Source organism: Eutrigla gurnardus (genome assembly GCF_963514095.1).
Source record: "Eutrigla gurnardus genome assembly, chromosome: 19".
Taxonomy (NCBI): Eukaryota; Metazoa; Chordata; class Actinopteri; order Perciformes; family Triglidae; genus Eutrigla; species Eutrigla gurnardus.
This window is the reverse complement of record NC_139930.1, coordinates 13,437,757-13,453,290: the sequence shown is the minus strand read 5'-3', so window position 1 is coordinate 13,453,290 and position 15,534 is coordinate 13,437,757. Positions and strand designations below refer to the sequence as shown.

Here is a 15,534-nt window from a genome sequence, read left to right as displayed (position 1 = left end):
AATAATTGTCAAAACATTTTTTTTTTATCATTCTTTTTGTTTACGTAACAGTAGAAATAGCAACATATTTGATTGATTACTTCACCGTCATTCTACTTTTCTTTGTGTATTGTGGTCGTAAAAAACCTGCAGTGGCAAACAACTGAAGCCTTTTATGTTTGTGTTCATTGAAATGTTCCACAACACAGTGTTTAAGCAAAAAAACTGTAAGTAAAATATTTGCTGTGTGACACGGGGTGACCTTGGTGAATATGATCATAGTTTGGTCTGTTGAATGGGTTTTTCCCCCTGCGCTCTCTCCTCTCCAGATTTGCAGTGCATCTTCTGAAACTCTGCAGCGATCTCCAACGCTGTTCGATTCTTGGTCTCAGGGACGTTGAACTTCATGTATAGCGCGCAGGCAGTGCAGAAAAACAGGAATATGAGAAAACAAAAGGGACCCAGTTTTTCCTGGAAAGGTAGACATTTATATAATCGTTAATGGGATGCATTTAGTCTGATATCACCTGACTAAATGTGTCTTGTAGTCACAGATACAAATTTGACCGGGCTTACCACAAAGGTAGGGAAAAGCATCCCCACCAGAAACATGGATGTCCAGTTGATAACAGAACTAATGGTGTGTCCAGCTGATTTGTACGACTGAGTAAAAATGTCCGATGGGAAAGAAGGTGTTACTCCAGCTGAGGGTCAAGCACACAGGAGGGAAAGATATAATGCTTGCACTGCAGTAAGATGTAATCATTCTCAAACACTGAAATTGAAATCCTTGATAAATAGCTACGAACTCGAATAACAAATGTACCTGGTCCACCGGAAAAAAAGAAAACGAAGATGAAAACGAGGGCCATGCTGCAGTACGGCATCCAGGAGATCTGACCCTGAGGAAAATGAAAAAGACCTGTTGGATTGCTTGAGTTTATCAGCGGTTTGAGACACAAACAGTGTCTGGGTTTGTGGCGACTCACTTGCAGGTACAGAGCGATGGTGAGGAGGATCAGGGTTGCAGACATTCCCATGTACCCTCTGAACATCAGGACCTTTTTGCCTGTATTCTCCACAATCATGAACTGCAACATCAAAGCACATTTACAGCAGTGGACCACAGGGGGGAGCTCTAACTATACATTAGGGCATTTTTGACTGTTTTCTTAAAACACAAAACATGGCAGGATGTCCAAAGGATATTACACACAACATCCCCTCCAGCTAATAGACCAGATATAAATGAGTGAAATGGGACTTACACAGGCTACAGAGGTGCACAGCTCACACAGCCCTATTCCCATGGTGGCGTAACGTAACTGGTTCTCTTGTATTCCTGCCGCACGAAACACTTCAAAAGAATAAAAGTACACCTGGAGAGAAGTGTTTGAATAAGAACCAGGTTACATGTGTATTTGCAAACGGCCAAAAATGCTATTAAAACATGTATACATCCTAACATTCCTAGTTTTGACTTTAACATGCAGTTGAGGTGCAGTCATGCAGTGTGTTGTGGGTAAATGCATGTCGTTTTTAATTTCATTGGGAAAGTGGACTTTTGGGGAAAATGAAGTATTAATAACTTGAGTTCAGTTCACACGTGTTTTTTGTAACACTGATCAAACCTCAACAAATAGCATGTTAGCTTAGCTTAGCACAAAGACTGGAAACAGGGCTAAACAGCTGGAAGGCCACTGTCCTAATAAGGTAATCAGCTTACATGCAGCTTCAATTTTGTTTATCTATAAATACATTCACAAACTGGGGGAAATGGAGATTCATGTTTCCTATTTCTTGGCAGGGACCATTAAGTTCTTGGAGTCTGGTTGCCTGGCAACTGCTCAGAGCGAAATAGTCAAGCACATTACTTCTTTTCTCTCGTAAAATTGCACATTTTCCTTTTTTTACAAAAAAACACATAACCAATGCAATCCAAAAAGTTGCACATTGGCAAATCAGAGCTGTAATTATTACACAAAGGAATGTGATCAATCCCAAAGTACGGTTAACGTATAACTAGCCTGCATATGACTCACGCTGCTGATGCCACAGAGCTGCACAGTGGTGAAGACAACGATGATGGTGAGGATCTGCCAGCGGAGAGCTCGGTCCCGAACCAGCTCCAGCACCGAGTGGCTGTGAATGTTCTGCAAGGCCGTTTTCTCCTCCAACATCTCCTCCACGGCCTTGCTGCAGTCCTTGTTGCCCCACAGCCTCCTTACAGCTGGGGGGGAGGGTGGCAAGATTAAAGCGGTGATAACACCACATACCATTCATTTTGCAGAAGAGCATTCCCTGAAGCCAAAAGTGCAGCCTTGCACCTTTCTCGCAGGCTTGGCGGTCGTCTCTGTACAGCAGCAGGAAGCTGGGAGACTCTGGCAGGAAGGGCAGGGTGCAGAGCTGGAGTAACGCTGTAAAACCATTAAAACCAAGCAGCCAGGGCCACTTCTCCTGTGTACCAAGAATCTCACTGCAGGGGCAACATCACCAGGCAACAATGGAGCTGTCACAGTGCAATGTAATGGCATGCACACAAGCAATAACTGGTAAAGAAATTGATCTCATTTTAAAGGACTCATGTTGCTTTATTACAACTTATTTTTGCAGCTTTCATTCCAATCAATAACATTAACAGTGTGGCTCTATTAAGTTGAACACGCTGTATAATGTTAACCATGTTCACCATCTTAGTGTCATGTTATGTTTCATGTCATTCATTCATGTTCAGTGTTTCCTGATTCATTGTGTTACTTGTGTTTCCTCTCGTCTCAGATGCCTTCACTTCCTGCCTGTGTTTTCCCTCCCGTTTTGATCGTTTGCCCTGCCCTGATTAGTTTCACCTGTCGCTCATTAGCCCTGCAGTCATATGACCTTCTGCCCATCTGTCCCCAGTTCCTCTGCTCTTTGCAGGTTCTTCTTTCATTGAGGTATGGCGTTTCGGTTGTCTGCCTGTTTTCTGCCGGCTGTAGCTGCCTGTCGTTTGGACTCTGAGCCTGTAAGAGGTTTTTTTGTCTTATTATCTTCCTGAACCTGAACCTCTCTGAATCTGCATTTGGGTTATTCCCGCCTGTCCTCTTCTACAAACTGAGACACAGACAGACAGATGCTAAGACAGATTAGCATGTTAGCACACTTAAGTTTTGCAAATAAGCTGAATACAAAGTACAGTTGAGGGTGATAGGAATGTCATGAACAAATTATTTGGGACATTTTGATCTGATGACAGTGCTAGATGAAAGTCAGGATCACCAAAATATTATTTCTTCCGTCTAGATCAAAGTGGTGAATGTATTTTTCATTGGGAAGCCAAAGAATTACATCTCCAAAATCAATCTTCATGAATAGCTGAGGTTTACATTTTGCAGTGGGCTGGTTGTAGAAGGTTTGAGTAATATGATGGACAATCAAAACTGACAAACAGTCATGGTCCGATTTAAGATTTTCATCCATGCCCCCCTACAGCGAGGACACCGTGGGTCTTTACGAGACATGCGAGCTGTCATTTGAACCCACCACCTGACCCCTTACCTAACTCACAGTATCCATGACTCGCCTCCTTACCTGAGCCCCAGCAGCTGACCACTGAACCTCCCAAAGGAGATGGAGGTCGCGATGGTCACGCCCACCATCCCTCGCAGGCTTTTGGGGGCGCATTCGATAATGTACACGGAGTGCGCCGCAAAACTGACTCCTAGAGGCGTAAACAAAGGGCATCATACATATTGAGAAGAATCAATAAGTGGGTGACAAATGGAACTTAGAAATGTAATAAGTAGGAATTGATCCCCAGAGTGATGGAGTAGCCATATATTAGAAGAAACGAAGGTTCACCTGAATTGATGCCATAAAGAAATCGTCCCACCATGATCATCTCAAAAGACACGGCTCTCTGACTCAAGAGCATCAACACAGCTCCACATAAAGCCACAACATTGTTTAACAGAAGGGTTCGCTTTCTGTGGGACAGGGAGACAGAGGCTGTGTTAGAACCTGAGGCCAAAGCACAAAAAGCTCAAATAAATAGTGTTGTTTATCTGTGATGCATTAATTGAAGTGTTCTGTTCATGGGCAATGACCTGCCAAGTATTACAATTAGCTGACCGGCCATCAGCGACCCCACTAACCCCCCGATGCACAAAATGGACACGGTGAAGGACCAGATGAGGGAAACCTGCCACTGCTCCAAGGCGACATCGTATCTCTGCAGACACGTTTCGTTCACGAGCTCCTTTATGAACTGCAATTATCACACGTAAAGTGTCATTTGTCAGTTATGTCAGCATTATGTCACGTTTATGTTTTCCTCATACAGTGATCGTTGGAGCTAACGGCATGAATTTGACATAATTGTTATTTTATAGTTCTACTTACCTCAGAGGGGGAATTCATCACAGATACACAGAATCCATATTGAAATGTCCCACCAATGCCAGAGACAAAAATAGCGGCAATAACAACAGGACATTCGAGCTGCAGAAATTAAGCACGTGAACAGTTATGACATACGTGTCTACATTTGTTTTATATGAAACATGTTAGATCATCAAACTACTTTTCCTTTGAACTGAATCTTGTCAGTGTCAAATGATTCATGTTGATTATATGTTGCCTCTGCAAGCAGCAGTTACTCTTAAAGCTTAATACAATACAACTTGAAACACAACTTAATACACATTTTTTAAAAAGTGAAATGAAGCATTTTAAATATTACCTACCAGGAGCGTTATGTACGTAGGTCTTGCCGTTGTAGACATGTCTGGAGTCTTTTCCCAAGACGAACATTGAACTGCTTTATTTCAACTTCACTGAAATGATTAACTTTATGTTTGAGGCTGTAAATGTAGCGTATTTTGTAAATGTGTGGGCTAGAACAGAGATCTTCAACTGGGGGTCCACAACCCCTAGTGGGTCTGCAGGGTTACTGTCGGGGGCCTCTGAAATTTTGGATCCCAAACGTTTTTTTCTTCCAAAAATTAAAAATGTTCCAAAAATACACATTAACATGAATGCAACCTATAATAAGCAAATGTAAATCTTCATATTAGTTTAATATGTTATGTTGTGAAATTGTGATGTAGATGTGCCAATATAGAATTAAGATATGTTCTAGAAATATATATGAATCTGTTAACAATAATTATTTTAATGGTTTAGCATTACATACATACAACTTTATAGTTTTATACATGGTACTATAGGCTGCACTATGATTATTGGCCCGGTTTAATAAGCAACATGATCTTATCATTATGTAATAGGGGGCCCCTCCACCGTGTCATTATCAGCCAGGGGCTCCTTGGCCTGAAAAAAAGTGGAAGACCTCTGTTCTACACATATGGATGATCTTAAGATAAGACTAAAAGCTAACATGAGTTATTTATTGTCTCGGGAAGTTGAACTGTGACTTGACAAGAAATAGTCCAACCACTGACAAAGGAGACAGGTAGATTATTATTGGACCTTTGGATAGAGCCAGGCTCGCTGTTTAACCGGCTGTGTTCAGTTTGAGCGGTATCAAGCTTCTTATTTAACTCTCTGCAAGTGCAAAATGTATTTCTCAAACTAAACTTTTAAGGTGTTTGAATTCTTCTGATAAACCTGCACCCGTCATCACTATCCGGAAACCTCTGGAGGATTGGTCTTAAATGCCACAGAGATGCAATCAGGCTTCCCCTCTTGTCTCTTATGATAGCTGAATACACAAGCCTGGTTCCTCTGAGACATACACCTAACTAAAACCTCCAGCAGTATCACTCTCAGGCAGACGATCCTGACAGATGTCTCACAGCTGACCTCCAGGAAGGTGTTGGTGACTGCCGTCCTGTATTGTTAGGTGACGGCTTCGGATGACAATACGCTCTAGGCAGACGGAAACTTCTTAAAACCCCTGTCACTGTGACCTTTTTCTGCAGGAGACGAGCTCGTTGCAACTGCCAGAGAGCTATATATTAACAGCTTGACACAAGTGGCTGACACTGCGTGAAAACAGGCATTATGAGCAATTTTTAGATATCATCTGTCTCAATTTATACACAAAAGTAACCCATATTCAAATCAAATTGGCTGATGCTGCACAAACGCGACTGCACTCCACACACTCATAGGAATAATGAGTCAACACTGGTGTTGTTTCCCGGTTCGGACTAGTGCAGTCAAAACATTTAAATGAATTAAGTGACAATGATAAACTCCTGATATATAATTAAAGTAGTACTCAATCTCAGAGCAGTCCATCCAATCTTTGCTGAGAAATTTCTCTCAAAACTGCAAATGCCAACCTTGTGATTGGTAGAAGAAAAGTCGGTGGGTTCAGTCTTCATCCTCCGGGTGTCATGAATGTCTGCATCAGATTTCATGGCAATTCATCCAATAGTTATTCAAGTATTTCGCTCAAAACAAAAATGTCAATCAGTAGTTTTAGTCCTCAAATAGTTTCTTTGTGCAGGTGGAGTTTTAGATTGTAAAACCATTCACTTTTAAATTTATGATCTGTCTTAAGGAGACAACATTGTGTCATTGTGTGTTGTCTTTTAGTCACTAATCTCATTCTCGTACCCCTGTGTAAACAATGCTACAAAGTGCTGTGTCGGTAGAATTCCCGAAGGCGTCTTATAGGTCAGAGTGAGGGAAGCAAGGAAGAGAATAAATTAGCTGAGATCACAGTGGAAAGATAGACATTTCGGAGCTTCATTGTGTTTGAGGAGAGAAGAGTGAGAGCAGACATTGACTTTAAATGGAAACGGGCGCTACGCTGCACCTGCCAAAGGCAGGGGAGAAGGATGATTGCTTTTATAGGCACTGAAAACAGAGAGGAAATGGAAAAGCCTGAAATTGGATCACAAGAGAGACGAGCTCAATTCTCAGTTGGGGAAACTGTAACATCATATGAAAGATCTCAACCACCATATTTTACAATATTTTTTTAAAGACCAAAAAGCCCTGATGAGATACGTTTTTAAGCTGCCTGCTAATGCTGGTATCAAACTCCTTAAGACTGCACATTTAACAAAGATCTGGATCTCTTCAGAAACAAGGAGGTACACAAAGACCAGCTGTTCAAATCAGTTGAACTTAAGTTATTTTTAGCAGCTGGGAGTCTGTTTGTCAGGCCACACACTGTGAGAAACAGAGATGCGTGTGCTCTTCTCTTTAAAGCTTCCATCAGCCAGGTAGTGACTGAAGCCTAGTGCGTGACAGTGTCATAAAGAGGTCGATGTAGGAGGGGAAGCATCCGGGATGAATTTAGATAGCAGCATTAATGAAAGATTTAATTTCTGCCTCACAAAACTGTACACTTTTAGAGTGAATATTGCCTTCTAGTGTTGCAGTGGCAGCCCCAAAACTCCAAACACACCATATTGCAACACCTGAATGACATATGATGCGAATATGGCAGTCGAGGCATGTTCAGGCTGAATCTTCAAATTAGCCATTTGGATAAAAGTTTTAATGGAATGTCATTATTGATAATAATTACATCTAAATACAACAGTTTTTGGCTGTTTTTTTATTTTATTTTTACTTATAGATCCACTTTTGTTTCACTTTCAAACCAGCAGTGTTACTTGTCCTTGTGAGCCATAATTATTCCATAAGTACCCTTCAATTGTAAGAAAAAGACAGAAACCAAATCTCTAATCAAATTCTACTCAATATTTCATCAGGGCTGTCTGTATCCTGAGGGCAGGACGACGACCATCATCATCGGTTGTAGAAATCCAAGACACCAAATAGCAGGGCTGCAGAAGAGAACGTCAAGTTTTATCGTAAGTACTACTGCAGTGAATGCACCTTTTTATTTATTCATTTATTGGGACAAATACTTGACAAACTGGAGACAGTATCCAATGTGACAGACTGCGTCTCCGGTGCTCCACACACTCTTTCTCCAGTCACTTCACTTCAACACATTTTCACCACCTGCACGTAGGAGTCTGGAAATCAAGTGACAGCTGTAGCACAGTCATTACACTCCATATCAGTCCTATTGCCGGGCCGAATTTACCATCACAAAACTGAAAGGAATAAATCGTTCACTCATCAAACTTCACTATGATTCCAGGCTGGGGGACGCCACTGATTGTTACGAACATTTTGTTTGGTTCAGGCTAATTGCTGTAAACGTACACGTTGCAGAATATAAATAATGATGATGATGATGATAAATGCTGCCTGGTGGATGCATTGTTACTTTTAAGAATAAGGATGGAACGGCTGGTAAGAGACCACCTCACGCTTATATGGATTTTAATGTCAGACATATTTGTTTTCTTGGTTTCCGTCTTGGAAGTTGAAGTGAGTCACCGTGAAGGTTGGGACATGAGGCTGATTCATGTGCACATACTCCTAGTTGATTTTGGATTTATGAAAATAAATAGCGCACTAGGAGGCATATGCAAGGGTTTTTAAAAAACAAATACTTTTTGCCGTGCATACATTTCCTCCTTACAACGTACGGATACATTTAATGTGGATCCTATGCACTGTTTTATAAACGAGACCCCAGGCCTGTAATGAAGCTCAATGCCTTAAGCATGAGTGCAGTACCACAATTAATTCACTAGATGGGGACAGAGACCTTGTTTTCACACTATCACAAAACAGAAAAGATAAGAAATGATTTATACTTATAGCTGTGTAAAGTTCTTCAGTTGCTGGTTCATCAGGTTTTGGTGGTAGAGTGATACAACTTCTACTGTTGGAATCTGTTGGAACCAACTTTCAAAATAAAATGCAAGTTTTTGTGTTGGCAGCATGAAGTAGTATATTTTTTAGCACCACTATGCCCACATGCACCATTTGCTGTGTTTTCATTTAGTTGCTGGCGTTGGAATTGAGTTTTGTTTTGATAGAGCCCCTCACTTTAAAGCAAAACTATGTAACTTTAGAAAAAAGAAAAAGCACTTTTTAAATATTCCAATAAATTTCAGCTTGAAAAACCTTTTTTTTTTTTAAACCAAACATTGTTGCTACGGCCTTATTTGGTCTGCAATAACAAAATGATGGCTAATGTTAGATATAATTAGCAAACTGTAAACATTGTTGTTTCATTAGATTGATGTTACCATTTCGCACAAAGCACCATAATAATACAATTATTTATTAATATTTTGTGTACAGCCTTACAGAGCAGCTAAAGCTGGAGTGGCCTATCTGTTTTGAGCCCCAAGTTTAATGGAAATGTAACATTTATCTCTGGAATATGCTTTTATTGAAGTAAGCCTATTAAACTCTTTCATAAACTTCTTCCTGGAGATAGACATGACAAATATTAAATGTCACTTCAGCATCCCCCTGGGAGCTGTTAAATGGCATTTACCCTTATCCTTTTATAGTCTTGCCTTATACACAGTGTCTGCAGACATTTGTATCCATGGCAATGATGGTATTCATATGTAACACACAATTTAGTAAAACTTAATACCTTGAAAAGGCTTTTTAGAATATGAAATAAATAATTATTACAGTTAAGCCCAACCAAGCCAAACTTGATATTTTAATATTTAATGAAATGACTTGTATGTGTTGTTTTGTTTTCCATTAGAAATCCAGCTGACAAAGTTCTACATGAACACATTTCTTGCCGTGACTAATCTCAGTGAAGCGTGTTATCAAAGCTTGCCAAAAAACATCACCCCTCTGTCACTCCCAGAGTCTCTTGCATTGACTTTAAATTTGCCATGAGGTGGCAGCAGGACAGTTGGTGTTCTCAGCATGCACCTCTTCTTTTTTTTTTTTCTTTTTTTTTCAGGCCGTCACACAAACACTTGGCAGCAGAAACGGACACTCAAAAGGAGTCGTGCCAAACTCGAAAGGTCCTCCCAAGTAGACAGAGAGTCATGGCAACGCTTGATCACGATGAATAATGAATGGCTCAAAGGTTTAACTTTACAAGGAGCTTTTCAGGTTCAGACACACACTCACTAGATTCTCATTATCTGAATGTGAACTGTAGTTCCAGACAGGGTGACCTATACGAACTGATGCTTTTACAACTCCTCTACCTTTTACTGAATATTTCCAAAAAAAATTAGTGTGCCTTCTACGACAGGAATCAAGACTTTTCAAAGGTAGTTTAGGCTCAAATGGAAAAGTTTTGACTTAATCTCTCAAACTCTTACAGAAATGTTCTTTTTTTAAACTTTTTTTTTATAAGTGGATAAAACTGTATTTTCAAGTTTTCCCTCAAGGAGAAATCACCATGGCTGATTAACTTGTGTGAATTAAAGCGCACACAAGTGAAACACTTAAGCCGCATTATCTGCCACAAGAATATTAAACCAAAAACTCATTCCGTCTTTTTGAATCTATCTGGAAAGATAGAAATGTAACGTAAAAATTGGACATTATGGGAAGTAGATGAGAAGATTGATAACGCTCTCACTCTTTGTTCATGTTCAGAGCCAATTACTTCAGCACAAAGCATGCAGTCTTACTGTAAGGCGCAAAATCCGACATAGCATGCCTGGAAAAGTTTAATTTCACAGTTTTATGTCGCTCTTGACTGCAAACATACTCATTTTATTTCATTTTAGATAGAAAAGATGTTGTTGATGTCAGATGTTAACAATCACCAGTGTAGCTGTGCTCAAAGCAGTGAATATAGCAGCTAACTTTGTCAAACACAAACGTACACACACAAAATCAAAAGAAAAGACGTGCAGAGCTTGTAAAATGTGTCCTCAAAGTCACCACGGATCAATGTTTTTAATCCCCAGTGACAGGAAACAGGCGAAACAAGTTTAATAAAAACATTTTGCAAGTATTGATGTAAATAATAACAACACTGAATAATGTCAAATGTGTTTCCGTGAAGTAGTCGGACATGTCGGTGTGACAGCGAACACACTTTCTCAGTTTATACGATCCAGTCACCCTCAGTCGTCTGACCATAAAATACATGAAGCTGAAGTAACAAGACAGACACATTCAGCTGTGAGTTCCTACGTATGCATACAGGCTCGTTGCCTCATTCTCCATATTACAAACGACAACTTTTCAAATGGACCAGCACAGCAGCAATATATCACTCTGCTCATCAATATAAACTGGAAACCTGGGAGTCGAAATCCCATGTTGTATTTCTCGCCATCGTGCCCTTGAGTGTGACACTTATACCGGAGTGCCAGTAAATCTCCAGCTCAACTCAAATGGCCCTTCTGTCGGGTGTACGGTGCCTTAAAGCCCTCTGGATTCAGGTATCAGGTACATTAGAGAAGGAATTCAACTGAGAACAGGTGCAGAATGCTACTGGCTGGTTTCTCACTCAAGTCAGGTATCCAGTGTCCATATGACTCAAAGCTAAATAAATCATGTGCAATTAATTCCCAGGACACTGGAGGCAGGTGACATTGGATTTTTGGTGAAAGGTGAGAGAATGGGAGGATGCATCTAAAAATGCAATTTCACAATAACATGTACTAACCTCCAGGAGGACTTGAGAGTATTTTCTTATATCGGTTTATTTCATATCTATTTAAGCCGTTTTGTGTCTTGTTAACTTTTCATTGCTGTATTTGCTACCCCGTCCATTATTTATTTCTTTAAATAATTTCTGGGGCGATGTATTTTACTTACTTCACCCCACAGGTGGGTCACAAGGCTGCAACAATCTTCTGCTGCCACGAGCGGCTGACTTTGGTTCACAGCTTTTTTTTTAGAATTTGTAGTATTTTATTGTTTTAGAACATACTTTGTATGCTGCATGTTATTTGCAATAATGTGCAATATCAAAATGTATTTAAATTTGATTTGGAAACCTGGTAGAGACAGGCATATGCTACATCTCACACCATTTGATAATGTGATGTTGTGGTTGCTTTGAAGATTCGAAAAAAACGTATAGTTTCCATTCCAACAATGCAAAATTATTTATTTGCTTGACAAAAGTCTTTCTATTTCTTGGACAAATATAAATAATTCCTGTTATTGGTTTGTGACGGCCACACCACTGACCAATACCACACTGTGTTGGTAGGTTTGCTTTTGTTTTAACACCTTTAACATTCAAATATGTCGGACAATGACTTAACAAAAGTCTTTTTGAGGGGCTTTTTGTTTATTGGAAAATGATAGAAATAGTCAAAAAAGGTAGGAGAGCAAACATGCAGAAAACGGCCATGAATGGAATTAAAACAGGGTGCGAGATTGCATAAGTGATGTGTGCATGATTAGTGAGCTGCTCTCTAATGTAGGTGCAGAAAATAGACTGATTCAGGAATAGTAATTTATCAGCTCTCCATTAAAGTTTTGGCAACCACACACTATCACTCTACACAACTTATGAGTGTTTTATCTGCTAATCCCTCACATCAAGATATAAATAGGATAGACATAGACAGATTCTTTCCAAACCCACCAAAATGGATAGAAAACACAACAACTATACTAATGAATTAACAAATTTGAATTAATTCAAGCAACTGTTACTGTTTTTTAAAAAGTGTCAACGCACACAGTTGGATAAGTGGAGTCCAGTTGTCAAACCACAAGGTTTGTTTTCCTCATTTAGATTCTTGATCTCAATCATTGCTCTGATCTTTCTCATCTGTGGTGTCGGACTCACCCGAGGCCTTGACGTTATTAAAAAAGAAGTCCTGAAGCAAAATGAAAGCTGCACATAACAAAACAAAAACAATCTCGGCTCCTCATCGTGGGGGGAAAAGCGATCAATGTTCTTCGAACAACCAAAGTTTGTTCTAATAATAAATGTACAGGAATTTGTCACAGTGACATTGGTGTAAATACATATTGATAACTTTCAGAGCACATATTGATAACAATACATCTGAGGTACAGGTGCAAGACTGCCTCAGGTATGATTGTTGAATGTTGTTATATAGAAGTAAGTAAGTAAAGCGCTTTTCACACATACAGTCACACAGTGCAGGTGCAGGCCGGGGTCTACCATGCCAGACAGGACCCCAGGTGCAGGCCGGGGTCTACCACACCAGACAGGACCCCAGGTGCAGGCCGGGGTCTACTACACCAGACAGGACCCCAGGTGCAGGCCATGGTCTACCACACCAGACAGGACCCCAGGTGCAGGCCGGGGTCTACCACACCAGACAGGACCCCAGGTGCAGGCCGGGGTGCTGTCTACCACACCAGACAGGACCCCAGGTGCAGGCCGGGGTCTACCACACCAGAAAGGACCCCAGGTGCAGGCCGGGGTCTACCACACCAGACAGGACCCCAGGTGCAGGCCGGGGTCTACCACACCAGACAGGACCCCAGGTGCAGGCCGGGGTCTACCACACCAGACAGGACCCCAGGTGCAGGCCGGGGTCTACCACACCAGACAGGACCCCAGGTACAGGCCGGGGTCTACCACACCAGAAAGGACCCCAGGTGCAGGCTGGGGTCTACCACACCAGACAGGACCCCAGGTACAGGCCGGGGTCTACCACACCAGAAAGGACCCCAGGTACAGGCCGGGGTCTACCACACCAGAAAGGACCCCAGGTGCAGGCCGGGGTCTACCACACCAGAAAGGACCCCAGGTTTTATTGAAAAAGTAGTTTCTTTTATATAAAGGTGACAGAAAAGTTGGCAAAGAACATCACAATCCTCAAGAAGAAACTATCGAGGTCAAGGGTGTTCTTGATGTTCTCGGTCTTAATGGACCAGTACCTTCACCCAAAGGAAACTGGAAATGTCTGCTAAGCATCTGAGTGGCTGTTTTCTGTCAACCTAAGCAGGCACTTTGCTACTTGACCCGCTCTTTGTTATTCTACCTTCTTGTCAGAATGATCAAAACACAGTCCAGTAGGTAAACACACGAAGGTGGAGAGTAAAGTGGTGCTGACTCTGTAATTGTGTGAGGCAGCATTATGTGTCCCTTTCAAGGTACACCACAAGGGCAGCAGAAGCTCAAAACTCCAACAAAAACTTTTTTATTTATGAGCCTAACAATCGTTTTTAACACCACACTTCATCTTACGGGGTTTATTTGATTATTTAAAAGGCTGCTAAGATCTACTGCTATGTGTACATAAGATACTCAATTGGAATCAGTAAAAACAATCAATTTTAATCTTTATGATTCTCAACAAAAGAAGTGTTTCTATTTATATATTTTTATTTAGTTTTTGTATGATAACTTGATTTGGATGCATTATTGAATTCTCCTATCAACTTATTACAGTATATCTAAATATATGCGTCCAAATATTTCTTTACTTTACTGTAATTTTTACTTATGATTGAGGATTTCTAGTTCTGAGAATAGCTAATGTGTGGGTGTTGGAGGCCTATATTGACCTACCTGTCTCCTGTGTACATGTCATCTGGATGAAATGTGGTTTTATTTTGAAAAGGGCAGATGTACAAACATTTCAGTTTGTGGATCAATTAACACAAGTTGCCTGCCCTTTGTGAGCCAGCACCTCTTTAGAAAATGATTCTCCACAGCTTCCGTGAGACATGTCATTCTCCACAGTCACCGCTTCCACCACTAGGGGGAGCAATAAGCAGTTCTACAGACACTAACAGAACATGAATGAATAATACGTATATGACTTATATGAATGCACTTTCACTAATTATAGTGTCTTGGTCATAAATCTATGACTCAGCAGCTTTTAGGATTCTATATGAGAAACTTAACTCCAGGATTTTTATTTTTAGAAACCATCCAACTAATTTAAAATAAGCTTAATAGTAGAGTATTAGCTATTTTGCCATGCTTTTGTGATAATTTGCGTTCATGTTGGAAAGGCAAGATGTGATGCTGAATTGTAAGTTATATGGCTGAAAAAAGTTAATTCTATAGACAGACAGACAGACATACTGCCTGTCTACTGGGGGGAAACTCATTACATAAATGAGGGAAAGGGATTGTTACACAAATAAATAACAACATAAATGGGGTGCATGCCTTGACGTTTACACCCTACAGAAAGAAAGAGAGCTTGCTCTTAAATGAAAATCCCCCAGCGCTCTTCCCTCTGTCTGTGTCGCACACAATAATAACATGTGCTCCGGATAGGCTACCGAGTCCATCCTGCTGAAGATACGTGGTTTGAATTCATGCAGGCTGTCTTCATTCACTCGACTCCACACACAGAGAAGAGAAGGCTGGGAAGGTGGTGGGGGGGGGGGGGGGGGGGGGTGCACGTGGTGTGTGGACCCAGCCAATCAGGAGTAAGTGCGCATTGCGATCCTGTGCAGAGGGCTTGTTTTATTAAAGGGTTAGTAGTGATCAATGAGCGAGTGGAGCTGTCCACGGTGCTGAAGTTAGTTCATGATAAACTGACTTTCAGCACCGCGGACAGCGACGATCTCACGACTCCTTTATCATTCATACATACATACATACGTGTGTGTGTGTGTGTGTGTGTGTGTGTGTGTGTGTGTGTGTGTGTGTGTGTGTGTGTGTGTGTGTGTGTGTGTGTGTGTGTGTGTGTGTGTGTGTGTGTGTGTGTGCTCTAACTCGTCCTTCCCAACTTTGCTGTTGTTCCGATGATGTATAAGTAGAGACAGACAAGTAAACGGGGCCAATGCAACTGAAGCAAGGAAAGCCTTGTGGACAAACGGTGCAGCTCTCAC

At 41.0% G+C, this 15,534-nt stretch overlaps 2 protein-coding genes across 2 annotated transcripts in view; one reads left to right on the top strand and one right to left on the bottom strand.

The window, feature by feature from the left end:
* ggcx (gamma-glutamyl carboxylase) overlaps nt 1-15,534 on the top strand; it is a 198,885-nt gene that overhangs the window by 94,166 nt on the left and 89,185 nt on the right. The gene's annotated exons all lie outside the window — the stretch shown is intronic.
* Nucleotides 39-4,770, bottom strand: slc2a11l (solute carrier family 2 member 11, like). The gene is made up of 12 exons (XM_084034685.1): nt 4,701-4,770; nt 4,357-4,455; nt 4,062-4,222; nt 3,817-3,941; nt 3,547-3,676; nt 2,307-2,455; nt 2,022-2,209; nt 1,248-1,358; nt 969-1,070; nt 806-881; nt 556-683; nt 39-450 (listed from the first exon to the last, which is right to left on the bottom strand). Exons 1-12 carry the CDS (start codon nt 4,737-4,739, stop codon nt 256-258), a joined length of 1,503 nt encoding a protein of 500 aa, XP_083890811.1. The 5' UTR covers nt 4,740-4,770; the 3' UTR covers nt 39-255.